This window comes from Canis lupus, chromosome 9 (assembly GCF_003254725.2).
Source record: "Canis lupus dingo isolate Sandy chromosome 9, ASM325472v2, whole genome shotgun sequence".
In the NCBI taxonomy this organism is placed as follows: domain Eukaryota; kingdom Metazoa; phylum Chordata; class Mammalia; order Carnivora; family Canidae; genus Canis; species Canis lupus.
Window position 1 is genome coordinate 10,716,703 of NC_064251.1, and position 25,713 is coordinate 10,742,415.

At 41.9% G+C, this 25,713-nt stretch overlaps 1 protein-coding gene and 1 long non-coding RNA gene across 5 annotated transcripts in view; one reads left to right on the plus strand and one right to left on the minus strand.

The window, feature by feature from the left end:
• The window catches only part of MAP2K6 (mitogen-activated protein kinase kinase 6), a 121,488-nt gene extending 97,474 nt beyond the window's left edge, over positions 1–24,014 (minus strand). For both annotated transcript variants that reach the window (XM_025436493.3, XM_025436494.3), the window contains exon 1: positions 23,716–24,014. In XM_025436493.3, coding sequence (XP_025292278.2) covers positions 23,716–23,731 — 16 coding nt within the window. In that variant the 5' untranslated portion in view covers positions 23,732–24,014. The remainder of the gene's footprint in view (positions 1–23,715) is intronic.
• Positions 24,015–24,090: 76 nt separating this feature from the next.
• Positions 24,091–25,713, plus strand: part of LOC112652880 (uncharacterized) — a 49,171-nt gene continuing 47,548 nt past the window's right edge. For all 3 annotated transcript variants that reach the window (XR_004818631.1, XR_004818632.2, XR_004818630.2), the window contains exon 1: positions 24,091–24,454. This is a non-coding gene — a long non-coding RNA (uncharacterized LOC112652880). The remainder of the gene's footprint in view (positions 24,455–25,713) is intronic.

Below are 25,713 nucleotides of genomic sequence, written 5' to 3' on the forward strand. Positions count from 1 at the left end.
CTTAGTTGGTTAAGCATCTGCTTTTGGCTCAGGTTATGATCCAGGGGTCCTGGGATGGAGCCCTGCATCCGGCTCCCTGCTCAACAGGCATTCTGCTTCTCCCTCTGCCGCTCACCCTCCCAGCTCATGCTCCTGCTTATTTCTCTCTCTCTAATAAATAAATAAATAAAATCTTTTTTAAAAATTTGAAAAAAAATCTGAATTTTTGTTACTGCCTCCATTATTGCCTCTCCTCCAATGCCCTAGGGATAGTACATCCCAGACACACCCTGGCAGTATCACAAACTTACATACCACACAGAACATGCATGTTCAAGCTCTTTTGCTCTTCCTATACTCTTTATTCTGACTAAAATGTGTTGTCCTTGCTATTGAACTCTTACTCACCCTTTAAAACCCAGCTCAAATGTCTCTTCCATTGCAAAGCTTTCCTAATGCCCCTCCAAATTAATCACTACTTCTTCTATGTTGTTGAAATCTCTACTTGGCCATTATTCTGCCCTTTAAAAAAAAAAGATTTTATTTATTTATGACACACAGAGGGAGTGAGAGAGAGAGAGAGATAGTATGAGTGGGTTGAGGGGCAAAGGGAGAAGTAGGCTCCCCACTAAGCAGGGAGCCCGACACCGGACTTGATCCCAGAACTCCAGGATCATGTCCTGAGCAGGCAGATGCTTTACATACTGAGCCACCAGGTGCCCCCATCTTGCCCTTTTTTAAAGAATATTTGTGCATCCCCTACACGCTGCTCCAATGGTGGGTTCTTAGGACAAGTGAAGGTCCTTAACCAGGGCCAGGATTAGGTTAAGGGAAGCAAGTTTCCCAAAGAGGCACTCACTCTCAAGTGCAAGTGCATAAAACTGGTCTTTACCATCTGTCCCTTAATTCAGAGCCTATTATAGAATAAGCTCCCTGACTCTTGTTGACTGAATGGTGAATAATACAAGAAAGTGTATGTGATTCAGAGAAGATTTATATAATACCTTACTAAAGCTACTTAACCTGGCCAAGTGGGAAGAAAAACACGATGCCTTTCGTTGCCACGGTCTATGGCTCTGTGACTCCACATTCAAAGGAAGTTCAAAAAGGAAGCGATCGGGACAGAAGGACTCAGTCACAGGAGACTCTGACACTCCAGCTTAGGCCTGACCAATGCACAGGATTTGAAGGGAAGGAGGGGAAAATAATCACACCGAGAACAGGCACCTAGTATGGGTAAGATAAACTGAAGAAAAATAAAGATAAGAGGCTAACCAGAGGAGATGAAGCACGTCAGGGAATGAAAAATGAGCTGAACATAAATTGGAAAGCCGGGTGGAGAGAAATCACAAAATACTCTAGAAAACCAAGCAAGGTAATTCTGGGGCTGGAGACTGAGCCATAGGGTAGAAAGTACTGGGGATCCCTGGGTGGCTCAGCAGTTTAGCGCCTGCCTTCAGCCCAGGGTGTGATCCTGGAGTCCCGGGATCGAGTCCTGCATTGGGCTCCCTGCATGGAGCCTGCCTCTCTCTCTCTGTGTATCTCTCATGAATAAATAAATAAAATCTTTTTTTAAAAAAAAAGGATAGAAAGTACTGTTTTGGTATAACATGTGAGGGAACACATTTCATTCTCAAATCAAACCTTTGCGGTTGCGATTATCCATCACCCCATTTCACAGATTGGGACACTCAGAACTACTGAAGTTAAGTCAAATATTCAAGGTCACATAGCTGCAAATGCCAGAACCAGATGTAATTCATGCTTTCTTGCCCTAAACCCACCCAAAAGGAGGAGAATCTCACACGCGGTGGGGCATGGGGTAGGGTCAGCAGATATGGCCAGGAGAGCTGGCCTAAGCAAATGTTGCTCTCAGGATGCAAGCTTAATAAAAATAAAATAAATAAAATAAATAAAAAAGACCATTAGAAAAAGGGGTGGGGAAGTGAAGAGGGTGTGCATAGAGGAATGGGGTGCAGAATGGGGTAGAGATAACTTTAGGTAGACAGAGGGCAAAGAGAACATCAGTCAAGAGTAGGAATGGCCCTGGGATTAGAAAGGGGTGACCTGAGGTCCACGCTCCAGCACCACAACTTACTAACTTTTGTGTCCTGGAGAAACAAGGTGACTTCCCCACATTTCAGTCCTCACATCTATAAAATGAAAATAACAAATCTGACCTTCCATCCCTGATCTCTGAGCCTTCTTCACGGCCCCATTGAGTGCTCGAGCATCACAGGCATCTAACAAACGGTTATCTTGTTATTACTGAGAATAGATGAATCAAGGACAGGATAGACACAGACACAGAGATGTGAGGTCAGGCCATGGACGTGTGGTCCGCAGCGGGAATGACGCTCAGTCATTTTTAGCAAAGAGGCAAACTCATCTGTTAAGAGAGAGGAAGGCAGAGAGAGCTGGCGACTTCTCATGTAAGCAGATGTAAACAACTTTCTCTGCAATTCTCAGAACATTAAAGCTGAAAAGGAACCTGCAGAATAATTTAATTAAATTCTTTCCCTGTCTCCATTTTACAAATGAGGAAACGAGCAGATTTACTCCGTAAAGGGCCAGAGAGGAGATATTTTAGGCTTTGTGGGCCACAGTTTCTGTCCCAATAACTCAACACTGTCATCGTAGCATGAAAGCAGAGATAATATGTAAACCAATGAGCATGGCTATGTTCCAATAAAACTTTATTTATAGACAGAAATTTGAACTCTGTATAATTTTCACGTGTCATGAAATAGTCTTCTTTGGAGGTTTTTTTTTTTTTTTTTTTTTTTTATAGCCATTTAAAAACGGATGAACCATTTTAGCTCTTGGGCTGTACGAAAACACACGGTGGGCCCCGGTTTGCCAAGCCCTGCCATATGCTGGTTATGAGCTCATGCTAAAGATAGTCAGACATGAGTCTGGCTTTTGCCCCCACAATTTACTAGAAGTGAAACTTCGGCTATGGTTTTTAGTCTTCCTACTCCTCATCACTTACGGACTCCTCGTATATCAAATGCAGATAAAATTACACCTGCACCGCACAATTTTTGTGAGGATTAAATGAGATAACGCACACAAAAGAGCTTAGCAAAGGGCCCAACTTAAAATCAAACCAAAGTCACAAACAGGGGACACCTGGGTGGCTCAGTCGGCTAAGTGTCTGCCTCCGGCTCAGGTCATGATCCCGGGGTCCTGGGATCGACTCCTGAAACGGGCTCTCTGCTCAGTGGGGAGTCCCTCTGACCTTTCCCCCTGCTCATGCACAAGCTCTGTCTCAAATAATTAAACAAAATCTTAAAAAAAAAAAAAAAACAGAAAACACTGCACCCAAGTGACACAGTTAACTCACAGCTCACCCAAGATCAGAACCCTGGTGCCCATCTATTCAATTCAATACCTTTTCCAGTCCCACAGCCACTGATAGACCTGCCTTCACAGGAAGTCAGATACTCATGACAACGTAATTCACTACTAAAGAGTCTCCCATTCCTGTCCCTGAGATTTCACCATTAGAAATGTAGTTTTAAGCTGTTTTCTACTTGCACGATGCAAATTCCCCTGGATGAGTTTTTAATTTAAGTGCAGTTAGCTGTCCTTAGATGTAACTTATTACTTACTTCTTAAGCGGTTCTTTAGACACCAGATTTTGATAGGCAAAGGAAAGAGGAAAAAACATAATAAATCCATACAATAGAATGATATTCACCCATAGAAAGGAATGAAGTACTGATTCGTGCTATAACATGGATGAACCTTGAAAAAAAATGATGCTAAGTAAAAGCAGCCAGATACAAAAGGCTCTATATTGTATGATTCCATTCATAGGAAATATCTAGAATAGGCAAATCCATAGAAACAGAAAGTAGCTTAGTGGTTGCCAGGGGCTGGGGTGGGGGGAGGTGCCTGCTTTCCATCTGTAGAGATAAAAATGTTCTGGAACTAGATAGTGGTGATGGTTGCACAACGTTGTGACTACCAAAAAAAAAAAAAAAACCCACAAAAAACAGAATCATATGCTTTAAAATTACTTAAATGGTGAGTTTTGCTATGTGTGTTTTACCATAGTAAAAAAATACACATATAAAGAAGACCCAGGAGGATTCTACAGGTATGATGAGAAGTCCTCATTTGAGAAGTGAATGCACCAAAGGCCATCTTCGTTCTCTTTAAATGTTTGCATAAGGTTCAGTCTGTACACTGCTAATAAATAATCTATTCAAACAGTACTTGTTGAGCACCTACTATGTGCCAGGCGCTGAGCCTGACTCTGCGAATAAAATGGTTAACGAGTATTTCTTTGAATTTTTTTCCCCACTCTATAATTAAACAGCAAAAGTCCCCACTGAGTTATTTTTATAAAAATACAGATGAGGGGTGTCTGGGTGGCTCAGTGATTGAGCATCTGTCCTTGGCTCAGGTCGTGATCCCCGGGTCCTGGGATCGAGTCCCACATCGGGCTCCCTGCGAGGAGCCTGCTTCTCCCTCTGCCTGTGTCTCTGCCTCTCTCTCTCTCTCTGTGTCTCGTGAATAAATAAATCAAATCTTTTAAAAATATATATATATATATATATGTGAAATATTTATTGTGGAGTCGTTATTATAAAACGAAAAATATACGATAGCATTGCTTCATTCATTCTCATTTCAAAACTGCCTAATTACTAACATATCCAACAGTGAGGAAAAGGAATCAAATGTTCTTTGGTTCAAGAGAACCAAAGGCCTGTGCTCTCAGAGGGGGTGGGGCTGGAGTGTCAGAAGCTCCAGGGAAAAAGGATGGAATTTAGATGAGATCTGTTAATTTGCAAACTTGTTATCTTTCCAAAGCTAAATCTCCACAGAGGACAGAGAAGTGTGACAGCTGTTCACTTCTTTTAAAGTGTTGTTTGTAGTCGAACAATCTAACACTGCTGGCAGCACATCTATTTTATTCTTTCAAATCAATTCCAAATGATTGGAATATATTTTTGTTGTTGTTGTTTTTTTTTTAAACTTTTAGGAACATTGGCTCTAAACCAACCCATAAAGCGGATTCTGTCCTTTTTCTGAAGACTTCCTAAACTTTCTTGGTCAAACAAACATCCTCACATTTCCAACTATTACACAAAGAACAAAGTTCTTTCCCCATCTCCACTATTTACCTTTTACCCTTAGCAGAGTGAAAACGGATAAATGCATTTCCAGGTATATGTAAACTCAGCCTGCTATGAAAGTATGGTTTAAGGAGTTAATTTCTTCCAAACTTCTACCTAAAACAACCAAAGCATGGATGGTTTTATTGAGCCCAATGGGAATGCAGGGAAGGTAAAAATGTTGGAACCACTTCGTCAGCTAGCATTCGCCCATCTTAATTTTATGCTTCTGTATTTGCACCGTATCTCTCTCTGTATCCTCCCCACATTTCAGCCTTCATGCTTCCTCCCAGTCAAATTGGGTATTTCTTGAAAACAACAGAATGTAGCGACCATTCATTACAAGGAGAGGAAACTGAGGCCCAAGCAAGTTAGATGAGGTCGATGAGATCACAAATCTAATGAAAAATTTGGACAACCGGTTAACTTTTCTTTCCCTGATTTGTTGCTAAGAAGTCTACAAGGCTGTGGATATAGACTTTGGAAATTCTAAGTTTAAAAAAAAAAAGTTTATGGGTGGCTCAGTCGGTTCAGCACCCACCTTCAACTCAGGTCATGATCTCTGGGTCCTGGAATCAACCCCCAAGTTGGGCTCCCTGCTCAACGGGGAGTCTGATTCTCCCTCTCCCTCCCCCTACTTGTGTGCTTTCTCTCTCTCCCTCCCTCTCTCTCTCAAATAAATAATAAATAAAATCTTTAAAAAAAAAACTTCAGGGGCGCCCGGGTGGCTCAGTCAGTTAAGCGTCCTGGGATCAAGGCCCACATCAGGCTTCCTGCTCAGTTGGGAGTCTGCTTCTCCCTCTGCCTCTGCACTTCCCCTTGCACTTGCTTGCAAACACACGCCTTCTCTCTCTCTCTCTCTCTCTCTCAAATAAATAAATGTCTTTCTTTAAAAAAGTTGAAAAACAACACAAAAATAATAGTAGCTGCTTATGAAATTTGGAGAGACCACCTCAGGTTTGGTTTCACCTTCCAATATCACCTGGGTGCTCCCTCCGGCACTTTTGTAAGACTTTGGAATCAGGGAGCATTCCTCTCCTTCACAGTTTAGGACTGACTGCCAAAGTCCAGAGAGTTTGAATGTCCAGCTCTAGAAGACACAGGCTGGGGTTTCTGCCCCGTAAAACCTCCAGAACGGCAGGTTGCACTCACTTGACCTCATGGAGGAAGCAATGGAAGGGGAAGGCAAGTCCCCAAGGTCTTGGCGGGCAGGAAAGTCAAGTTAGTTAGCTAAAAAACAAAACAGCAGGGTGGGAGACATGCCCAGATGAATACAAACTCTATCATCAGACCTCAAGGCCTGCCCTATAGAACAAAGGCAAGTGCAAGTTGATGAAATGCCAACAAAATGTCATGATGAGTTGAGTCATCAAATGGTAAAGAAAACCACTAATACTAATCAACCTGGGCAAACTCTCTTCCCTATAAAGGTTAATATCTTTTCTTTGTCTAACCGATAAAGTTCATCGTAGATTTGCCAAAGGAAAGCTCTTCAATGCTAATTTGGCTCTCCGTTTCATACCGAGCTCAGAATATTAACAAAACCTGTTGCTAAGGTCATGCACAGATGCATAGTTGAGTCTGAAATGCAAAATTATCTGAATCCAGCTGCTAGAAGAAACCGTTTCTCAGGAGTACTTGGTACTCGGTATCAGAGTCAGGCAATGAACACCTTCCGTACCTCGGCACCTGCCTATTTCTCCGACATCATCACTCCCCGCTCTGTGAGATGACCCCCTACCTTAAAAACCACACAGAGATCCTGGATTTCCAGAACATTCGTACCACCACACATGGCCCCACAGCCCAGAGCTGAGTCCGCTTTGCCTCCCCACCCTAATCTCTGACTCTCCCATTCACATTGCAAGATCTAAGCAGATAATCACCTTCCCTTTGAGCTATCATGAAATCACAAATGTGGGTACACACATCTGTTCCCCATTAGAATTTGAGCTTCTTGCAAGCAGGAATCATCTCTCTGCACACTTCCTGGTGCCTAGCCATGAACCACACTGAGAAGCATCTAATAAATGTTCAGAGGATGAATAAATGGATGAATGGCTGCATGCATGATTGAACAAGACCCATTCAATCATCTGATGCCCCACTGAATAAACAGAGGTCCTGATTTCCACCGTGCCTGGTGTTCTTGTTTATTTTTTATCTTTAAGCCTCGGGGGTTAGTCTCTGTCTTTATAGGAAGAGTAAAAGGGCTCCCCAGAGAGTCAAAGGTTGGCTCTGCATCAGGGTGCACCTGGGATGCTAACAGCAGGCCAGGTGTGGGTGTCGGAGATGTGTCTTCCAGAACCAGTTCACCATCACCTCGACCTTTCCAGTTACTCAATCTTTCTCAGCCATACTCACTTCACCTGTAAAATGAGGTGTTCAACCTAGATGATGTCTAAAGTCCCTGCTAGGTGCAACCTTCCATGACTGGAAACTTTAATCTCGCCAGGCATCTATTGCTCACACTCTCTGTACCAACATACTTGGGCAACTGTCATCAGAAAAATTAATCCCGTATTTATCACTTAGCCAATAGAGAGAGCACCAGCGTGCCTTTTCCATGTTTTTTTTTTTTTTTTTTTTTTTTTTTTTAAGGGCACTGACTCAGTTTGTTCACTGGCTGGTATTCCTGCTTCTCTTACTGCTCCTCATTGAGGCAACCGTCCAGAGAACAAAGGACGGATGGCGTAGAGGGTCTGAGTCTCTCCCACCCACAGAGATGATGAGAGAATCAGAGGAGACACATCTTCCTCATTCACCAAGTGCCTTATTACCAAGAGTAGGCAAATTTATAGTGACTTTTGATTAAAAGTATGAGTGAAACACCACAGGCCACAATATTGTCAAAGCTTCACACCTTTGAAAGCCTCAACGGCCAGGATTCTTTTTCATTTTCTCCTCTATCTCCTCCCCATGTGCTTAGGAAGTTAATACATTTTCCCATCTCGCTCATGCTCCTACCCAGATGACCTGTTCTCCCAGCATCTCTAAGTAGTAGTGGGCCCCATGCTTATCCCGCAAGCCCCTAGAGATGGACACCTGACTCAGGGCCAGCCAATCCATCGGCTACTCTTCATTACTGTTATTTTTATTGATTTATTTTTTTTTACCTTTGCAAGACAGAGAATTAGATCTCAGACCAGAGACTATAACAAGCCAAAGAATGGTGGGGACTGAAGCTACAAAGTCACACGGACCGAGGGCTAGTATCTCTTTTGAACCATGTGCAGAGGAGCACCTGAGTGGCTCAGTCAGGTGAGCACTGGACTTTTGATTTTTCACTCAGGTCTGGATCTGGGGGTTGTGAGTTCAAGCCCTGCCTTGGGCTCCATGCTGGGCATGGAGCCTACTTGAAAAAAAGAAACTACATGCATATTGAAAAACCCTCCAAGAAAAACAGAATGAAGGCCCCTTCAGAGGGAGAGCAAGCGGAGAGAGAGTCAGAAAACCCATTTCTTAGTTCCTATCAGGCTCAGCTATACCTCCTACAATTGGATTCAATGAAACTCTCCCTAATAAAGACTCCTTGACTTGAGGTAAAATAAAATACAAAGACATAAACACACACACACATATAATCACTCTATGTATCTATAACCATTCTTCTTCTTGGGTCATAAATATCTTCCCATTAACATTATTGCTCTGTCTTCATAACCTGTTACATTATCAGGCAGGTATCTGTAGCTGAAACTATTCCTTTATTATTATGCAGTAGGGTGCTTCTATTTTTCACTATTTTGCCATGGCAGTTACGTAGTGAAAAACATGAACTTTGGAATTTAAATGAACTAGATGCAAATCCCAGCTCTGCAAGCACTAACTCTCTGATCTTGGGCAGGTTATTCATTCCGCATTCTCATTCTCTTCTTTGTAAACTCAGGATAATCTTACCTATCTCTCAGGTTTCTATGCAAGTAAGAACTAATAAATAAAGTGCTTTATCACAAAGCCTCGCACACAGTAGGCACTCTGAAATCACTAGTTATTACAGGACAGATTCTCGAAACGAAAATGCTGGATCAAAGGGAACAAAAATCGTCCCAGCTTCTTGACACTGCCCAACGGCTTCAGCAAAGACTGTCTCCATCCCCCTGATGTGTTTTTAGGACAGAAGGACACACAAGCTCTCTTCTCAGCTTTGCCTTAGAATTGGATGCCTAGGACTCAGGGCTGCTTTCTTGTGTAAGACGGGGCTCACCTCCTAACCTGGGACAGAAAACCAGTAGCTGGCTTCAGTCTATAAACCAAGTGGCCTGATCGTCCAGCTGATATTCACTATTTCCTGTTTTCCTCTGACCCTGTAGGTCCCACTTTGAGCTGTGTGCACAGGTACTCAACGTGGAGATAAGTCTGGGCTCGTTTCAAACAAGCCCCAAGCTAGTTCCTGCTGCTCTTCTTCTGCGTTTCCTTCTCCACCCTACCTGCACAGGTTTCCTATGAGCGCATCGCACAACAGCCAGGTGAACCAAGGCTGCTTCCAAAGGTGCAAGAAACAGGGGAAGTCCATACTCATTTCCTATAAGCAGGGCTAATATGGCAGGAAAATAACATACACTCCTGCCTGAATTCTGCACCCTGGTTTCCTGGACCCTTTGACTCTCTGATTCCTGTCTCCCAACTGATCTCTCTGTTTATTATTTCTTTCTTCCCTTTTCATGTTGACTCATCGAATACTTGACTTTCTGCCTCGCTTCTGCTGCCCACCTGTCCTTTTGCTGTTTGGATTGCCTGTCCCAGGACCACCCACCTAGCTCTGAGGGATGCTTTGCCTTCCTGCAGCTTTTTTCTGGGGTGCCCACCTGCCCCCGCCCGATCCACCCGTTCTTGAAGCATGCCACCATCAACACCCTGGCAGGGTGATGTGACAAGTGATGGATGTCTGTTCTGAGCTGGGAAAGTCCTTCCCCCCTGACCTTACCCCCAACCATCACACAACATGCCCTGAAATTTCATCCCAGACTGTCTCCTCTCACCCAAGCTGATCCTAGTATTTCCATACGTAATTTTATCCTATGCATACTCTGACCACATTAAAAAAATAAAGCTATGGGGATCCCTGGGTGGCTCAGCGGTTTAGCGCCTGCCTTCGTGATCCTGGAGTCCCGGGATCGAGTCCTGCATCAGGCTCCCTGCATGGAGCCTGCATCTCCCTCTGCCTATGTCTCTGCCCCTCTCTCTCTCTCTCTCTCTCTCTCTATGTGTCTCTCATGAATAAATAAATAAAATCTTTTAAAAAAAGAAAAAAGCTATTAGCTCTAACAAGTCTACACACAGTCGGAAAGACTTTTTGGTAACGATCAATATTAAAGAGGGGCACGGGGGTGGCTCAGTCAGTTAAGTGATGGAGTCTTTGATTTCAGCTCAGGTCATGACCTCAGAGTCCTGAGATCGAGCCTCAAGCAGGGCTCTGCATGCACTGGGTGTGGAGGCTGCTTGAGATTCTCTCTCTCTGCTCTGCCCTCTGCCCAGATCTCATGCTCTCTCTCTCTCTTAAAAAAAAAAAAAAAAAAAAAAAAATCAGTATTTAAGAGCTTGGTAACACTCGACTAGAACTTTTTTTTTTGGTTTCAAGACTTACAGGCCTTTTCTAAAAATAAGCTTTGCCTGGCTACAGATCCTTGGTTCTTACTCACTCCCATTCCCTCTTAAGCTTTGTTCCATTAGGACTAGAACCATTTGTTACAGAGGGAAGGATGCCCTCTTCCCCCAACCTCTAAGCACACCACTTCTGTGTCCATCCATGAAAGCCACCTGTGACAACAGGGCTTAGTAGATCTCATCACCTGTAGACATTGGTTAGGTTTTGGGAATCAACACAGCAATAGCATGTGTGTGTGTGTCTGTGTGTGTGTTGCACACACGCGCATTCTCCAATTTAACACCCCCCAATTTAGAAGCATCCAGTCTGTCATTAACAATAGAAAATCAGAAGGAAAAGCAGGTAGTCTGCTCACGGACCAGATGGCAAGCCTCTTGTTTTACTTGCTTATTCTCCTGAGAAGAACCACACTTCAAGTTCCATTATGCCAATTTAAGGTCCTCCCTCGACCGATTGCTTTCTTCATCTTCCCAGGTTAAGTTATATCATTACCTCCCATGGTATTCCAGCTGCAGCTTGTCCCAAAGCTTACATGTGCATCACACCAAATGTGTTAGTGTGTCGGCATGTTTATCTTCTCATGTTATGGGTTAAATGCGTCCTCCTAAAATTGGTATGTTGAAGTCTTGACCCCTCAGTACCTCAGATATATGGGTCGTTGCATAGATTATTAGTTAAGATAAGGTCACATGGGATTAAGGTGGGTCCCTCATCCAATACAACCGGGGTCATCATAAAAAGGGGAAATTTAGGGGCACCTGGGTGGCTCAGTCAGTTAAGCACCGCCTTTGTCTCAGGTCATGAACTCAGGGTCCTGGGATTGAGCCCCATATTAGGCTCCCTGCTCAGTGGGGAAATCTGCTTGTCCCTCCGCCTCTGTGTGCTCTCTCTCTCTTAAATAAATAAATCTTTTTTAAAAAGTAAAATAAAATAGGGGGGATCCCTTGGTGGCGCAGCGGTTTGGCGCCTGCCTTTGGCCCAGGGCGCGATCCTGGAGACCCGGGATCGAATCCCACGTCAGGCTCCCGGTGCATGGAGCCTGCTTCTCCCTCTGCCTGTGTCTCTGCCTCTCTCTTTCTCTCTGTGTGACTATCATAAATAAATTTAAAAAAAAAAAGAAATAAAAAAAGTAAAATAAAATAAAAGTAAAGTAAAGGGGAAATTTAGACACAGGTACACACACAGGGAAAATACCTCGTGAACATGAAGACATAGGTCTGGGTGATGCATCTACAAGCCTACAAGGAATGTCAAAGATTGTTAGCAAACCACCAGAAGCTAGAAGAAAAGCATGCAACAGATTCTCCTGCCCAGCCCTCAGAAGGAACAACCTGGCCACCACCTTGATATTGGACTTCTGGCCTCCAGAGCTGTGAGAGAATAAATTCCTATTGTGTGAGCCACCCCATTTGTGTTTTGGGTTTTTTTTTTTCCTGGCAGCTCTAGAGAAAGAACACATCCTACCAGATTGTGAGCTTCTTGAGGATGGAGTTCTATCCATCTTTGTAGTCACATAGCATGGTGCAAGATGCAGATAATTTAATTGTTCAATTAATATTTGTTAAATTCAACCAAAAAATATATATGGTCCTCGGCACCCCTCGGCCCTCTCAACCACCTGCCCGCCCCTACCTAACACTGACTCTCTTGTCCTTAGCCAGATCACATCAGGAAAAACAAACAAACAAACAAACAAAAAGATTGAAATGAGGGATGAGAAAAGTTATTCTAATCCTAATGTATCAGGAGCTCTCAATCTCATTCTTAAATCAACTCCAGAATTAAATATGCATTTTTTTCTACTTTACCTATAAAATTGGTAGCTCATTCAGGAACAAAGTCCCAAGCAAGAAGACCTGGCAAGGCATGCAAATGAGATGATATAGCTGGCAGGTCCTATTTAACTGGCTGGGTCATACGTGTTCTTTAACCACACAGCAAGGTGAGGCAAAAACTGCCCCTTGTCTTTTCTGACTCTGAATGGGGGTGAGTCGACCCACCCACCTTCCCCACTCTGCTGACGCTGAGTTGAATGAAGTCACTGAGGAGAAAGCAAGTGACTAAGTACTGCTTACACTGAGAAAGAGTCTACCATGAGCCCCAAAGCTACAGGTCACTGTGTTTTTTTTAAACCAAGATAATGAAAGACAAGTTAATTTAACCTATCAATTGTCTCCACGTATTTATCTTCCAAATGGAATTTTTCTGAAATTAAAAATACACACACACAAAATTTACGAACTCTGCTGTCAGTATCCAGTGTCATGATAGAGAAAGTAAGTGTGGTAAGAACAAGGAACCTTCTGGAACACCTCCCATAAGGTAAGTAAAATTCAGCAATACGCTGAACACTTTTCCTCTTTAACTGACTTCTGATGATTCTAGAAAAAGAGAAAACACTAAGAAATGGAAAAGGCAGGTTGGCAGGTTATAAAAAATGAAAATTGCAGCTGTGGCCATGCTCTGGAAAATATTCACTGACTTAGCTAGACGTTGATTATTGAACCAACAGCTTGCTTATATAATTACAGTGTGCCTATAAACCCAGGTGATATGATATACTTGTTTAACTATTAACCTCTGGATTTCCTGGAGTTTCCACAATCCAAAAAAAAAAAAAAAAAAAAAACCCTCTGAAAGTATGAAATAGGATATGTTCCATTTGTTAACTTATTGTGATCATAAGTAATAACGACAGTATATAGCTCGGTAAGGAAAAGGAAATTTTTAGAAAACACAAGCAAGGTCTTTTAAGCTTCAGAGATTTTTCTAGAACATCTTCTCTTTTTTTATTCTTCTAAGGAATTACTGTGCCTATACGAACATTCTCTTGGTGCCCCAAGATTCCTTCTCCATTCCGACTTTGGATCTAGGGAACAATTTCCTCATCAACTCTGAAATTCATGTCAATACTTGCACGCTCATTGTAAAAATTTCCCTGAGCTCCTTCTCATTCCTCGGACCTCCCAACTCACAGTATCTCTTCAGGGCATATCTAGGATTCTAGCTTCTATTCTATACATTTCTGTGCTTTTCTTACCTCCTACTAGACTATAAGCTTCTTAGGGCTAGACAGAAAGGAAGAGGGGAACAAATTTATGTTCACAGTGAGCCTGCTATAGCAAAATGTGTCAAACCCAGCAGTGTGCTCAATAAATATTTGTTGAATAAATGAGTGCCAAGCACTGGCCAAAACACATTACGTACAGAACCCTTGCCTAATTTTCATAACAATCCTATGAATGAGCGCCAGTCTCTCCATTTAGCTGGTAAGGAAACCAAAGCTAGAGTGTTAGATTTTTCAAGGCTCACACCTAGTAAGCAAAGAGCAGAGCACGATGCATCCCGGTCTAGTTCCGCCTACCACAATGTCTTAAATGTAAGCATCGACCCAAACAAACTTTACTGGTTGAAGTAATCTGGACAAAACCCTTATGCAAGTTCTCTCCTTAGGTATGTTCAGAGTCTCTGGGATTATGTTTTTCAAATGGCAATGGAATTTGGGGCAAAAGAAGGAGGAAATAAAGCATGGAGAATATGCTTATAAAGATTTCCAACAGCACAGAAAGGGTGTTTCTGCACCTTCCCTCCAAAATAGTTCCCATACCCTTTACCATTCTGCTACCACTGGTTCTTCAGATTCTAGCCCTAACCCTTATCTGTAACTCATTCCTCCCATGTGGGATTGGAGTGGGTCGAGAATGGAGGAAAGTAATAAATAACTTGTCACTCAACATCCAGACCATCTATTCCCATGGCTTCCACATGGGATCCTGGGAAACAACTGAAGCACAGGTAGGACTGTCCTGCTTTGGCTAGAGACAAAGTGGAGAGAGAATTCACTGGTTTAAAGAGAAATTCATTGCCCAACTCCCCCAGCTGCCTCCTCTACCACAACAAGATATAATTCTAGTTTCTTCTACAGCATTCAGTACAAGAGGAAAGCAGTGGAAATGTACGTTCATTCATCATTTCAAGGAAATAACGCTCGTTACATTTACATAGAAATAACCAGGAATACAGGAAATCACTAAGCCACAAAGGGGTTATAGTACGCCTCTACTTAGGTATGGTGCCAAATGGGTCATGTTCTTCCTCCTGTCTAAAAAAATTTTTTTTGACGGAGATGTGCAGGGAGACACATAAAATTTGGATGGGCTTAGTTACAGCCTATAAGACAGCTAATGGAATCAATATTCATTACTGATGTTTAACATTAACTTCCTGTCTGTACAGACAGGATCTATCAGTAAACCTGTTGTAACCAGCTTCCTTCTACCAATGGGTACTTTGTACCTGGAATTCAACCTTAACGCTCAGAATGAGTCAGACTTGGTATCCCATGATCAAAAGTTGCTTAAAGGAACATGTCAAAAGGAACCTCCATATAGGTAGACACAGGTCAGCCCCTCCTAATTACCATACCCAGGCGGGGTGTACACAAATTCATATGGAATCCACTTATGTTTCCTATCACCAGCCAGCCATGTCTTCTGGGTATCGGTTTCATAAATTTATTATGGGGTGACAACTCAAGTAGAGTAGCCAGGAGCTCAGATTCTAGGGTCAGACCGACCTTGATTAAAGCTACTGCTCTGCCACTGTCAACCTGGCCATCTCAGGCAAGTGCCTTAACCTCTCTGGCCTCAGTCTGCTCATATACAAAATGGGACCTCACTTCACCAGGCCCTGCTAAGGGGAGAGTGAGATAATTCACATCCATGGCTAAGCACAGCATCTGGAATATAGAAAGAATCTGCAGCATGGCTACCATCTAGGAGAGTAGGGATTATAGCCCTCCCCTGTATGTGACTTCAACATACCTCATTCTGGATATGAGCAAATCTGGGCGCATCCTACTGAAGCTACTCTGTCCCCATGTAGCTTCCATCCCCATCTCTTCCCTCTCTTCATTTTCAGAACATGTCCCAGGACCCTCCCTTCCGAAACACATGCAATACCCATAGTTTCAGTGACTTTGTAAGCAAAAGGATACTCATTCCCCAAACAAAATTGTCCACCCAGGGGTGGAGGAGTTAATGTGATAAAACAGTTCTAACCTTTGCAGGAGATGATAAATGGAAAGCTCTCTAGGTAAGATGGAGGCTATCTTACTATGGAGGGAGGCTTCCATCTTTCCCCACACAGATGAAATGATGGACCTTCTGGCCAGCTCATGGTAATAATCAACAAAGCCTGGCAACGATGGTAGTGAGAACTGTTTTTACTTTAGTTGCTTCTGAAACAAAATGTGCCATCAGGAAGGGGAGATGGAAGGGACCAGGGAAAGAATGAATGAACAGCTTCTCAGTGGGAGGGGAAATAAAGAAAAGCAATCTAAAGCAAACAGGAAGAGTACAGCTGAGGGGAAAGGACCCCAGGATGGGCTGCCGGAGGCCAGTAGCTGAGTTCGGCGGAAATGAGCCATGGCCTACAAATCTCATAACCAGGAGAAGCACCACTCAGACATTTCCTGTGGGCTGGGCCCCAGAGGTCGCTGGTGGAGCAGTTGTCCAGGTTAACAACTTCCAATTAAAGCCGAAGAGGAATGTAATATGGAAGCCCCATCACAAAAAGATTCCATTACTTGATTGAATAAAGTCATAAAGGGCAAGGTCAACAAATGTTTTTTGAAAAAGGCCAAATAGTGACTATTTTAGGCTTTGTGGGGTATTACATCTCCATCACTACTATTCAACTCTACCATTGTTGGGGGTAAAGCAGCCACAGCCAACATACAAATGCATGTGTGCAGCTGTGTCTTAATAAAACTTTATTTGTTGACACTGACTTTGAATTTTATATGATTTTCACGTGTCAGGAAATATTACTCTTCTGGATTATTTTTCCATTTTACCTCACAGGCTATCCTTAAACACAGGTGAGGCCAGTTTGCAATGAGCATGGGCCCTGGGGTCAGACAAGATCTCCTTTGCATCCCGCCTCTGCTGCTTACTGGTTTTCCAGCCATGGGCAATTTGTTAACTCACCTGAGCCTGTTTCCCCATTTGTAAACGAGCAATAATAGTATATATCCCCATAGGACTTGTGTGACGTTCAAAAGCATAATGCATGAAAAGTGACTCCTATTATACAAGGGATGAGGATGAGGATGAAGATAGCATGGGGCACTGGGGTGTGGGTTGGGATCAATACCTAGATCTACAGCTAATGGTCTGTAAAAAAAAAAAAAAAAGTTGATCTCAATCCAATTATCTAACTAGAATATGAAACAGACAATGGGTTATCCAGCAAGGGTCTATTTAATGCTTGAACTTGGAACGGAGTTGACTCTATTACGATGCTTTGATGAATTTCATGTGACTAGGTTTTAATCTGAATATCCTTTCGATGTACAAAGAGGAATTTTATGGGTTGCACATCAAACCGTATGGACCAGCTCAGGAAAGGAAGACCTGGATGAGGAGACAGGGTAGAAATTGAATCCCAGGGCAGAAGGGGGGGTGCAGCAGTGACAGCAGCGGTGGGCTAGGAGGAAGCAGGGGATGGTCACATTTGGGGGTTATCCGTGCAGAGTTCCCTGTTTTGTCACTGAGCAGCTAGCTGTTAAAAACATTCAGATGATCTCTGACAACCCTTCTGGGGCTCAAGTGCTGAGGGAGCTTTACAAACAGCCCCCAAAACCAGCACAGGATGGAGGAATTCACTCCAGTCCTATTGCATTGGATTCTGTAGACAGCTCGCCTCAGTTTCACCGATTTTTAAAAGAAAAAGTTGGCCAAGGCTCCAGCAACCTCTGACTCTATCTAGAGGATGTGAGTAGGAGAAATGACCCTTCTTCAGCCATCGACACTGCTACTTATGCTATTCCTGCAACTTCCAAATAATGAAGCAAAAAGATGTGATGGGAATATTTATGCAAACAAAGAAGCAGAGGAAGAAATTTACCTTATAATTTAATTACCCCAAACCTTTGGTGAAATGTGGATTAAAAAGATTGAGATCCCTGCTGATTAAAAAGACTTTAATTGTCAGACATTTATTGAGCACTTCTTATTTATAAGCACGATGCTAAACGAGGTGGAGATGCAAAGATGTACATGAAGAAATGTTAGCTACCCAGCGGGGGCTTTCAGAGATCGTCCATAAAAGGCAAATAACAATTATAGTGGTTAAAACTTGCAGCTGTATAGTGTAAGCACTGGGAATTAAAATGAGACTATTTGCAAAATATCCCCTGGCAAAGAACTGGTAAGAAGCCTCATCAACATGATTCACGGATCACCATTTCTTGGGTACAGAAAAAGAACCCCTGCTGTTTGGCCTGTCAGCCCCCTTTTGCAGGCATGCCCCCCACAAAAACAAACAAAACCAAAAAATGTGAAATATGCTAAAGATTCTGAAGAAAATAAAATGCTTTATAAGTGTGGATTAGTAGTTTTTGTGTGTTATTTAGTGAAAAGAACTTTAGGACAGAGAATCAGAGGACGTGCAGGCAAATCACTTTGCTGCAAAGCTTCAATTTACTCATTTGTAAAACGTGATGATTGGACTAAAAAACTCCTTACATAGCTCTAAGTTCTATCACTGAATATCAGGATGCATAAGTAAGTGCATTTACTAAGGAAGGCTATGATAAGATGTAGTGATTGACATATAGTTTGGGAGGCCATCGAAGTTGACCACAGCTTTAATTCTTCTAACAAATCTCAAACTAAAGTAAGCCACCTTTTTATGATGCACATGATTGCACATGAGGCTAAAAAAAAAAAAGAGAGAAAGAAAAAGCAATTATTCTGCAACAATGCATAGAACACAGCCAGGTGCTCTGTAAGAATTATTTATGAAACTAAAGGAAAGCTACTTTTGCCCGTAGAGATTAACTGTAAACACAGAAATGTCCAGAAGTAAGTTATTTCCCAGACTGGAATTTTAATCAGATCATTACATTTTTTTCTTATTATTTTCATACGGGTCTGGATAGCTATAGAAAGTATAACAAAATGAATTTACGAAATATGTGATGTTTATTTAAGACACTTGGGTTAAAATTAAAATTAGAACTCACCAGGGAATTCAACAGTTGAGACACATGGGACCCAACTCTCAACCCATGATTACCTAAGCTTTGCAATTTTAGAATGTTCTGTCCTAACTCTGGAAATAATTTGATCCCCGTATTAAAATTTCAGGATACATTTTCTGAGAAAAAAAAATTCAAACACATAAAACACAAATGTCAAAAAAAGGGGGGAAATTCAACTTTTTTTTGGTAAAAAATACAAATGACAGTAAAATGTTAATACCTTTTTATCAAATTGGCAAAGTTTTTTTTTCAAATTATGAGACTAGGATGAAGGGAAGTAGCCATAGCTTTTCTGGAGGGCAATTTATTTGGCAATATTTACCGTGATGCTTAAACCAGAGAATGGGCACATCCAAACACTGGTGGGAATATCAATTCTGGTTAGCTCTCTGGAGGGCAATTTGGCAATATGTCCATGCCCTCTGACCTAACACTTCCATTTCTAGGAATTCATTTTAAAGACATACTCGGGCAAATGCACAAAGATGTATGTTCATGGTATTCCTTGCAATGTTGTTTATAGCTGTAAAAAAAATGGAACAATGTGAAAGTCCAACCAGAGATTAATTAAACAACTACATTCTTGCAAATTAAAATAAGCAACTGTTTAAAAGAATGGGGTAACTGTGTGTATGCAAATGTTGAACCATGACCAAGATATATGGTGGAGTATAAAACAAGTTGCAAAGTATCAGATATCATGTGTAAAACAGCACATATGTGTATGTGTGTAGTTATTGACATATGTACAAGATGTTTACCAAAAAGTTAACAGTATTTAGCTCTGGATGGTGTGACTTTGAGTGATTTTAATTTTCTTATTATGAAACTCTCTTTGGCTTGAATTTTGTTTTCAATGAGCATATATCATTTTTTATAATAAGAAGAAAACTAGTGTTAAAAGGTGGAACAGAAAACGGCAGTGGGGAAGAATTTGATATCCAGAACCTGGAATTCAGTCTAAGGCCATAGTACACAGAATAACATAGGAACTGGGGTGATCGTCACGGCAACTTCATAACACTGAAAATTAATAAACATGAAGGTTCTATTGAAGTAAATAAAACAGAACTGAATATAATGAATGTAGAAATATATTCGCTTGGGGGGCAGCTGGGTGGCTCAGTCGATCAAGCGTCAGACTCTTGGTTTCAACTCAGGTCATGATCTCAGGGTCATGAGATCAAGCCCCACCTCGGCTCTGCAACGGGAGTGGAACCTGCTTCAGATTCTCTCTCTCCCTCTGTCCCTCCAGTACCTCCCCCTCAAAAACATATTTATTTATTATATATTTTATTATTTATATATGTAAGTACATTTTATTATTTATATATATTCACTTGGGAATATTTCACAGTATATTAAGGGTAAGTGAAACAAAAGCTAACTAAATAGACATTAGTTCTATACACATTTTAAATTTATTCTTACACTCAGAGTAGAAAAAAAAATCCAAAAGGAGAGATGCCAAAATGTATACTACGGTCGCTAGTGACTCTTCTTTTCCTTTTCTTTATTTTCAAATGTCTCTCTAATGAACAAGCATTATTGGTGTACTTTTTTGTTGTTGTTGTTCTAAAAACATTATATAGAAATATTAGAAATACTAGAAATACTAGAAAATAGTTCCAAACCTCAGCCTTCCCCCCCCCCCCACCTCCAGCATTAAACTGCCCACAGAGACAGCCCCTGGGAGCCCCTGCAGCTGACCTGAAGCGCCTGTGAAGTGCTGACTGCCACCCCAACACAAAACAAGCTGGGGAAACCCAGGGTACCTATTCTGATTTTGTGTCCTGAGATGGACGGGGTTATAAAACATACCGGCTCAGATTACAGGCTAAGCATGACAAGTCTGTCTGGTACAACCTAACAAAGGAATTTACACAGAATGAGAAATTTACACATTTCATTTCCCAGGGTGGGAATGAATTACAGGAGAAAAGATCCCCTAACAGTGCCTGCCACGCTCCCTACATGCTTCTGAATTATGCCTTCCCTGCCTTTCTCACACCATTTACCTATTGCTGTAAACTAAGGTAAACGAGTATCTTGAAAAGGTGAAAAAGAGGGAGAAGTGAGAAAAGAGTGCTTTTCTAACAGAGTCCAACTTTTTATGTATTTTCAGGTGACCTGGGAGATGCCAGACCTCCCGACCTCCCTCCCTCCCATCAGGGCTAGTAACAATAGTTTTTCTCTCCGGGGTAATGTAGATGACACATTTTTCCTGTAGCCTGTCTTCCTGTAAAGTGCAGGAATTCCTGCACTTTCTGGGTGCCCTTCCTGTTAACTTACATTTCAGATTTCCTCAAAAGGCATCCTACCACTTTAATATTTGAAAAATGTCAGCTCAACCCCAGACAGCTAATATAAACAAGCTGAAAAGCATACCACCTAAAGTTACAACTGTGGAAAACAAAATTTCTTTTTAAGAAATTCTTTCTCGGAATCTCACTGCTGGTAAGGCTGGGAAGAAGTAGCCCAGTCCTTCCAGCTCCCAGAGAGTCTGTAATTCTTTTGCCTCTACTCTGCCTTAAATTAGAGGTCTGTGAAACCGAATTATAGTGATCCAGAAAGTTCGTAAAGGTCCTTTGAATTGAACATGTTGTTAAATTCTTCAATACTATGAGGTTGTGTCCACCTTTCACTTCTGCCTCCCATTCCACTTGGTTATAGTATTACAAAGCAGTTTGGTACTGCGAAAAATGTCTTGGCCACTTGAGAATACCGTAGCTGAATTAGGCCAATTCCACACTTAACATCCAGGCCAAGGCTTCCATGCCATTTCTGAAATGATCATCCACTTCCTTCTATCGATAATTTTCTTTCTGCACAGGAACCTCACATTGACACCAGATGTACCTTCCGAAGAGGACCCAATTAACAAAAACCATTTGGCTAACTGGGAACTGATCTGAAGAACCACCACCAGTATCTGATCTACAGTGGGCGCACTCCTGATAGAAGTGTGCCATGCTAGTATCTTTTAGTTTCTCAACTCAGAAACTTGCTTTACTAGGACAAAGCTACCTTCAGAGTGAGGAAAAAAAAAAAAAAAAGTAGAAAAGAAACCTGATTTACTTTAGACCCTAAGGTCCAAAGATAAGATCACTATAATACCATCTTCTTCATGAAACCTATCTCCCAGAGAGATCATTGCCATTTCTGAACTCCAACTGGGACATTTCTTTTTACTATCTATACAATAATCTTGTATCATCATGATTTGCATACGCGCTTTCTAAATGGTAAGTTCCTTGAAGGAAACAGGTACATTTTAAATATTTTTGTATGCCCCCAAATCCTATGCACTACATTATCTATCTATCTATCTATCTATCTATCTATCTATTTAAAATCTCATACATCCACATACATGAATATGTACAGATACCTACACACATACACATACATATTTATACATCTATTAAACCGAATTGAATAAATAAGTGTATACCAAATACAAAGTAACTGATGCCAGCTCTTTAATACATCAAAGCTTGGAATGCCCATTCGAAGCTGTTATGTCTAAGAGATTGTAGGTTTTCCCTCTATTAAGGAACATCTGCACTTCATAATGCCAATTCCTACGTTCTTCAGCACTCTGAGCTTTCCAGAGTCCCATTCTCCCCTAATGGTCAAGGAAAACACAGCCTTACTTTGAACTCTTGAGAATATATATCACCTCCTTCTTGGTCTGAGATGTATGATTCTCATCAGGAATTAAAAAGGGATTCAACAAAAAGCCAAAAAAAAAAAAAAAAAAAGGCAGAAAGCTTATGAGACACTTTAATTTCACCAGATCTTACCCATGCATGTAGTCTTACTCACCTATACCTAATTCACCTCTTCCCTCCATACATCCTCATATGGCATATGCTTTCTCTATAGGGAAGGATTTGTTCTGAAACAAGTGACTTAGGGTCCTAGAGACACCTGACAACACCCCCTTAGCTCTCTAATGCCATGTCAGAAATTTTTAAAATCCCCTCCCCAGAATGACATTAGGGCTGCAAAACACAACTGTGTAAAAAAAAAAAAAAAAAAAAATCAAGAAAATGAAAAAAAATTAAAAACAACCATAACCCTGAATTTCTGACTTAGTATAGATGTCTAAATACATGAAATTATACATTTAAAAGATTTTATTATGATTTTCAACAAAACGGTGCAGTCCCCTCTTGTTGGTATAATGCTTAAAAGTACAGTTTTTCTCCCCATATTTTCCCCCAAGATGCAAAGCATCTCCCAAATGGGGAGACATAAAACATCTATGTCCTCACTGCTGCTTCTAAATACTGTGAGCCAATAAGCAATTGGTGTACAGTGCAAAATCTCAGAAGAGAAAGACTTCTCGTCTGCTTTTTTTTTTTTTTTTGGTAATATGTTATTATTCACACTTCACCTTTACTTCCTTTAAAAATCAAAAGTTGCTTAATGTTCAAAGCGATATCAATGGAAATTTAGCTAAAAACAGGCACCGCAACGGTTTATTCCCAAAGGAATATAAGATTACATTAATTTCCTACTAGTTTAACTCAACTTTTACCTTTCATCTTCACCTACGGACTTTTTAAAAGTTTGTATTCCTGTTGCACATAAAATTACTTATAATGTGTGTGCATACTAAAGAATTTTACAATTATATAAAGCACTGCACATTTAGACGCTACCAACCTGCTCTATCTCTCCTGACTGTGCAAAAGGCAAAAAGAGCTCAGTAATCCTAGCAGAAGAATGCAAATAACGTCAATGCACAGCTGAACTGCAAGCCCTGCCTTACAGGAACTCTCTGTGTCTGCAAAAAAAAGACACATACTAAACAGGAAATGCAACTGAGCTGTGGAAAACCTCAAACTTAAAAATGCAATCGCCAGGCGAAAATTGCATCCATGCATTCATAAATGCATGCACAACCCTTTGCATTTTTGCAAGTAATGCAAATAGCCTCTTACCTTTCGACTGAGACATTTTCCCCTTTCCTTTGATGGGGGAGGGGAGCACAAAAGACTTTGCCTTGCTTCTCTTCTGTAGCTAGTTTTGCAACAAAGATGCAAGCTGCAGGCGTGCAATCTTCATGCAAGTGGAGTTTCTCTTGACCGATGCAGCAGATGGACTTTCAGGGAATCAAGATGTAAATGCACACCTTGCAAAACAGACTGGAAAGTGATTTTTCCCCCAGTTGCAACGTTAGGGAAGGCTGTGCTGCAGCTACATGATGGGCCAGGGCTGGCAGCTAAAAGCTCCAAACTTGGAACTGAGTATCTTAGTGCGCAGACGTCCTTCCTGCGAAGGGCGCGGGGGCCGCTGGGTAATGTAGTTCCGAGCAGAGTCCACGGGGCTCGGATTTAAGGAAACGTGGTCGCTCAGGTCGCTGAGCGGGAGGACTGGGTGCACCCAGATAAACAAGTCAGACATGCAGTCGGTAGTGAAGTGATGAGGCCAGAAACGGCGGGGCCAGGGCGAGGGAGCATTTTTGTTACGGAAAAGCCCCTGAAACAACAACAGTTGAAGAACATTAGGTTAGCTGAAAAGCATTTGGCTCGCCGAGAAGGTTGGCTTGGCTGTTTCGTGCTTGCAGGGCAGCACCTGTTGCAGTGTCCTTGCCCGTAGACGTTTTACCCCCACACCTCCATTTTTTTAGAACAGTTTTCTCGCATGGAGCATTGGTTGGTGATTTGGCCTGGTTTAGAGGTAAGGTGACCCCTGGCAACTGAAGAGAGAAGATGCAGAGTTTTTACTAAGAAATGATCCGGGTCGGTTATTTTCAAGAAACCTGAAATTCATTCATTCCTGGGGGTTGGGGGGATGGGGGGGCGGATAGTTCTCATTTCTTGAAGGGTTAAAGAGGAAGTGCTGCTTTTTAGGTGTCCAAGCTAACTGTATCAGAGTTAAAATGTTTAGTTGCTTTTTTTTTTTTTTTTTTCTCACCTGATGGAGGAGGAAAGTCCCTGGTGTAAGGGAGAAACGGGGTGGTAATCTTAAGCAAATCAGGTATCTTGAATTTAGTCGACAAAATTAACAGGTATTTGTTGAGCTTGGATGGGCCAGCCTCCTTTCTAGGGTCTTGGGGCATCCACTTGTCATGTGTTGTTCATGGCTAGGGAATGGGCAGCAATATGGTAGACAGAGCCACCCCCTACGCAAGGAAGCCAGAGATGCGCAGGGTGATTCCATGCAAGGAATGAAACCGAGTCTGGGGGCATGGGCTGAAATGAGCTCAGACTTCTGCTTTACTGAGTAGACCAGACTCAGAAATGTGCTTTCAAGGTAGAGTGGGGGAAATGGAGGATTGTAGGCATCTGAGACCCTAACAGGCAGGGTAAGGAAATGAGGACAGCCTATTCAGGAGACACTAAGGATACCATGTTGCCTTGTATGCAAAAGTGGTGGTGGACAGAATGTGTAGGTGAGGACTGTGCTGGGCGGTAAAGGCCAACTAGGGGGTTGGACTTTATTCAGCAGGTACTTGGGAGGTGAAAGGCTTTGGGGGGGGGCGCTTAACAGAATCAAAGCATTGTTTTCAGAAAATTTGTCCTCAGCTATCTCCATGAATGGAAACTCTCGGAGGGTCTAGAGATAGGTCAGGTCAGTAGCGGGAAATTAAAAAGGGCATTTTGAAAGACAATTCAGGTAGATTTGATGACTGCAAATGAAAACTATTGTAGTTTTGTTTGGAATTCTAGGAAGCCAGGGCCTTCTGAGTAATGGATACATCAGAGGGAAGAAGGCCACCATGTTTAAGCTAGAAGTCAGCAAATCAGCTCTTAAAACAAATACACCGTAGGTGTTGGAAGGAACATTGATTTACCGAGGTTAATCTCCTGTCCTGATATTATTGAGAATTAATCAGGGTCACCTTGTATTCATATTGGCTTCTGTCCCCAAGTCGAAGGGGGTCTGTATCCCAGGAGCAACAGACTCAGAGACTTGCTGGCTAATTTTCTTTCACT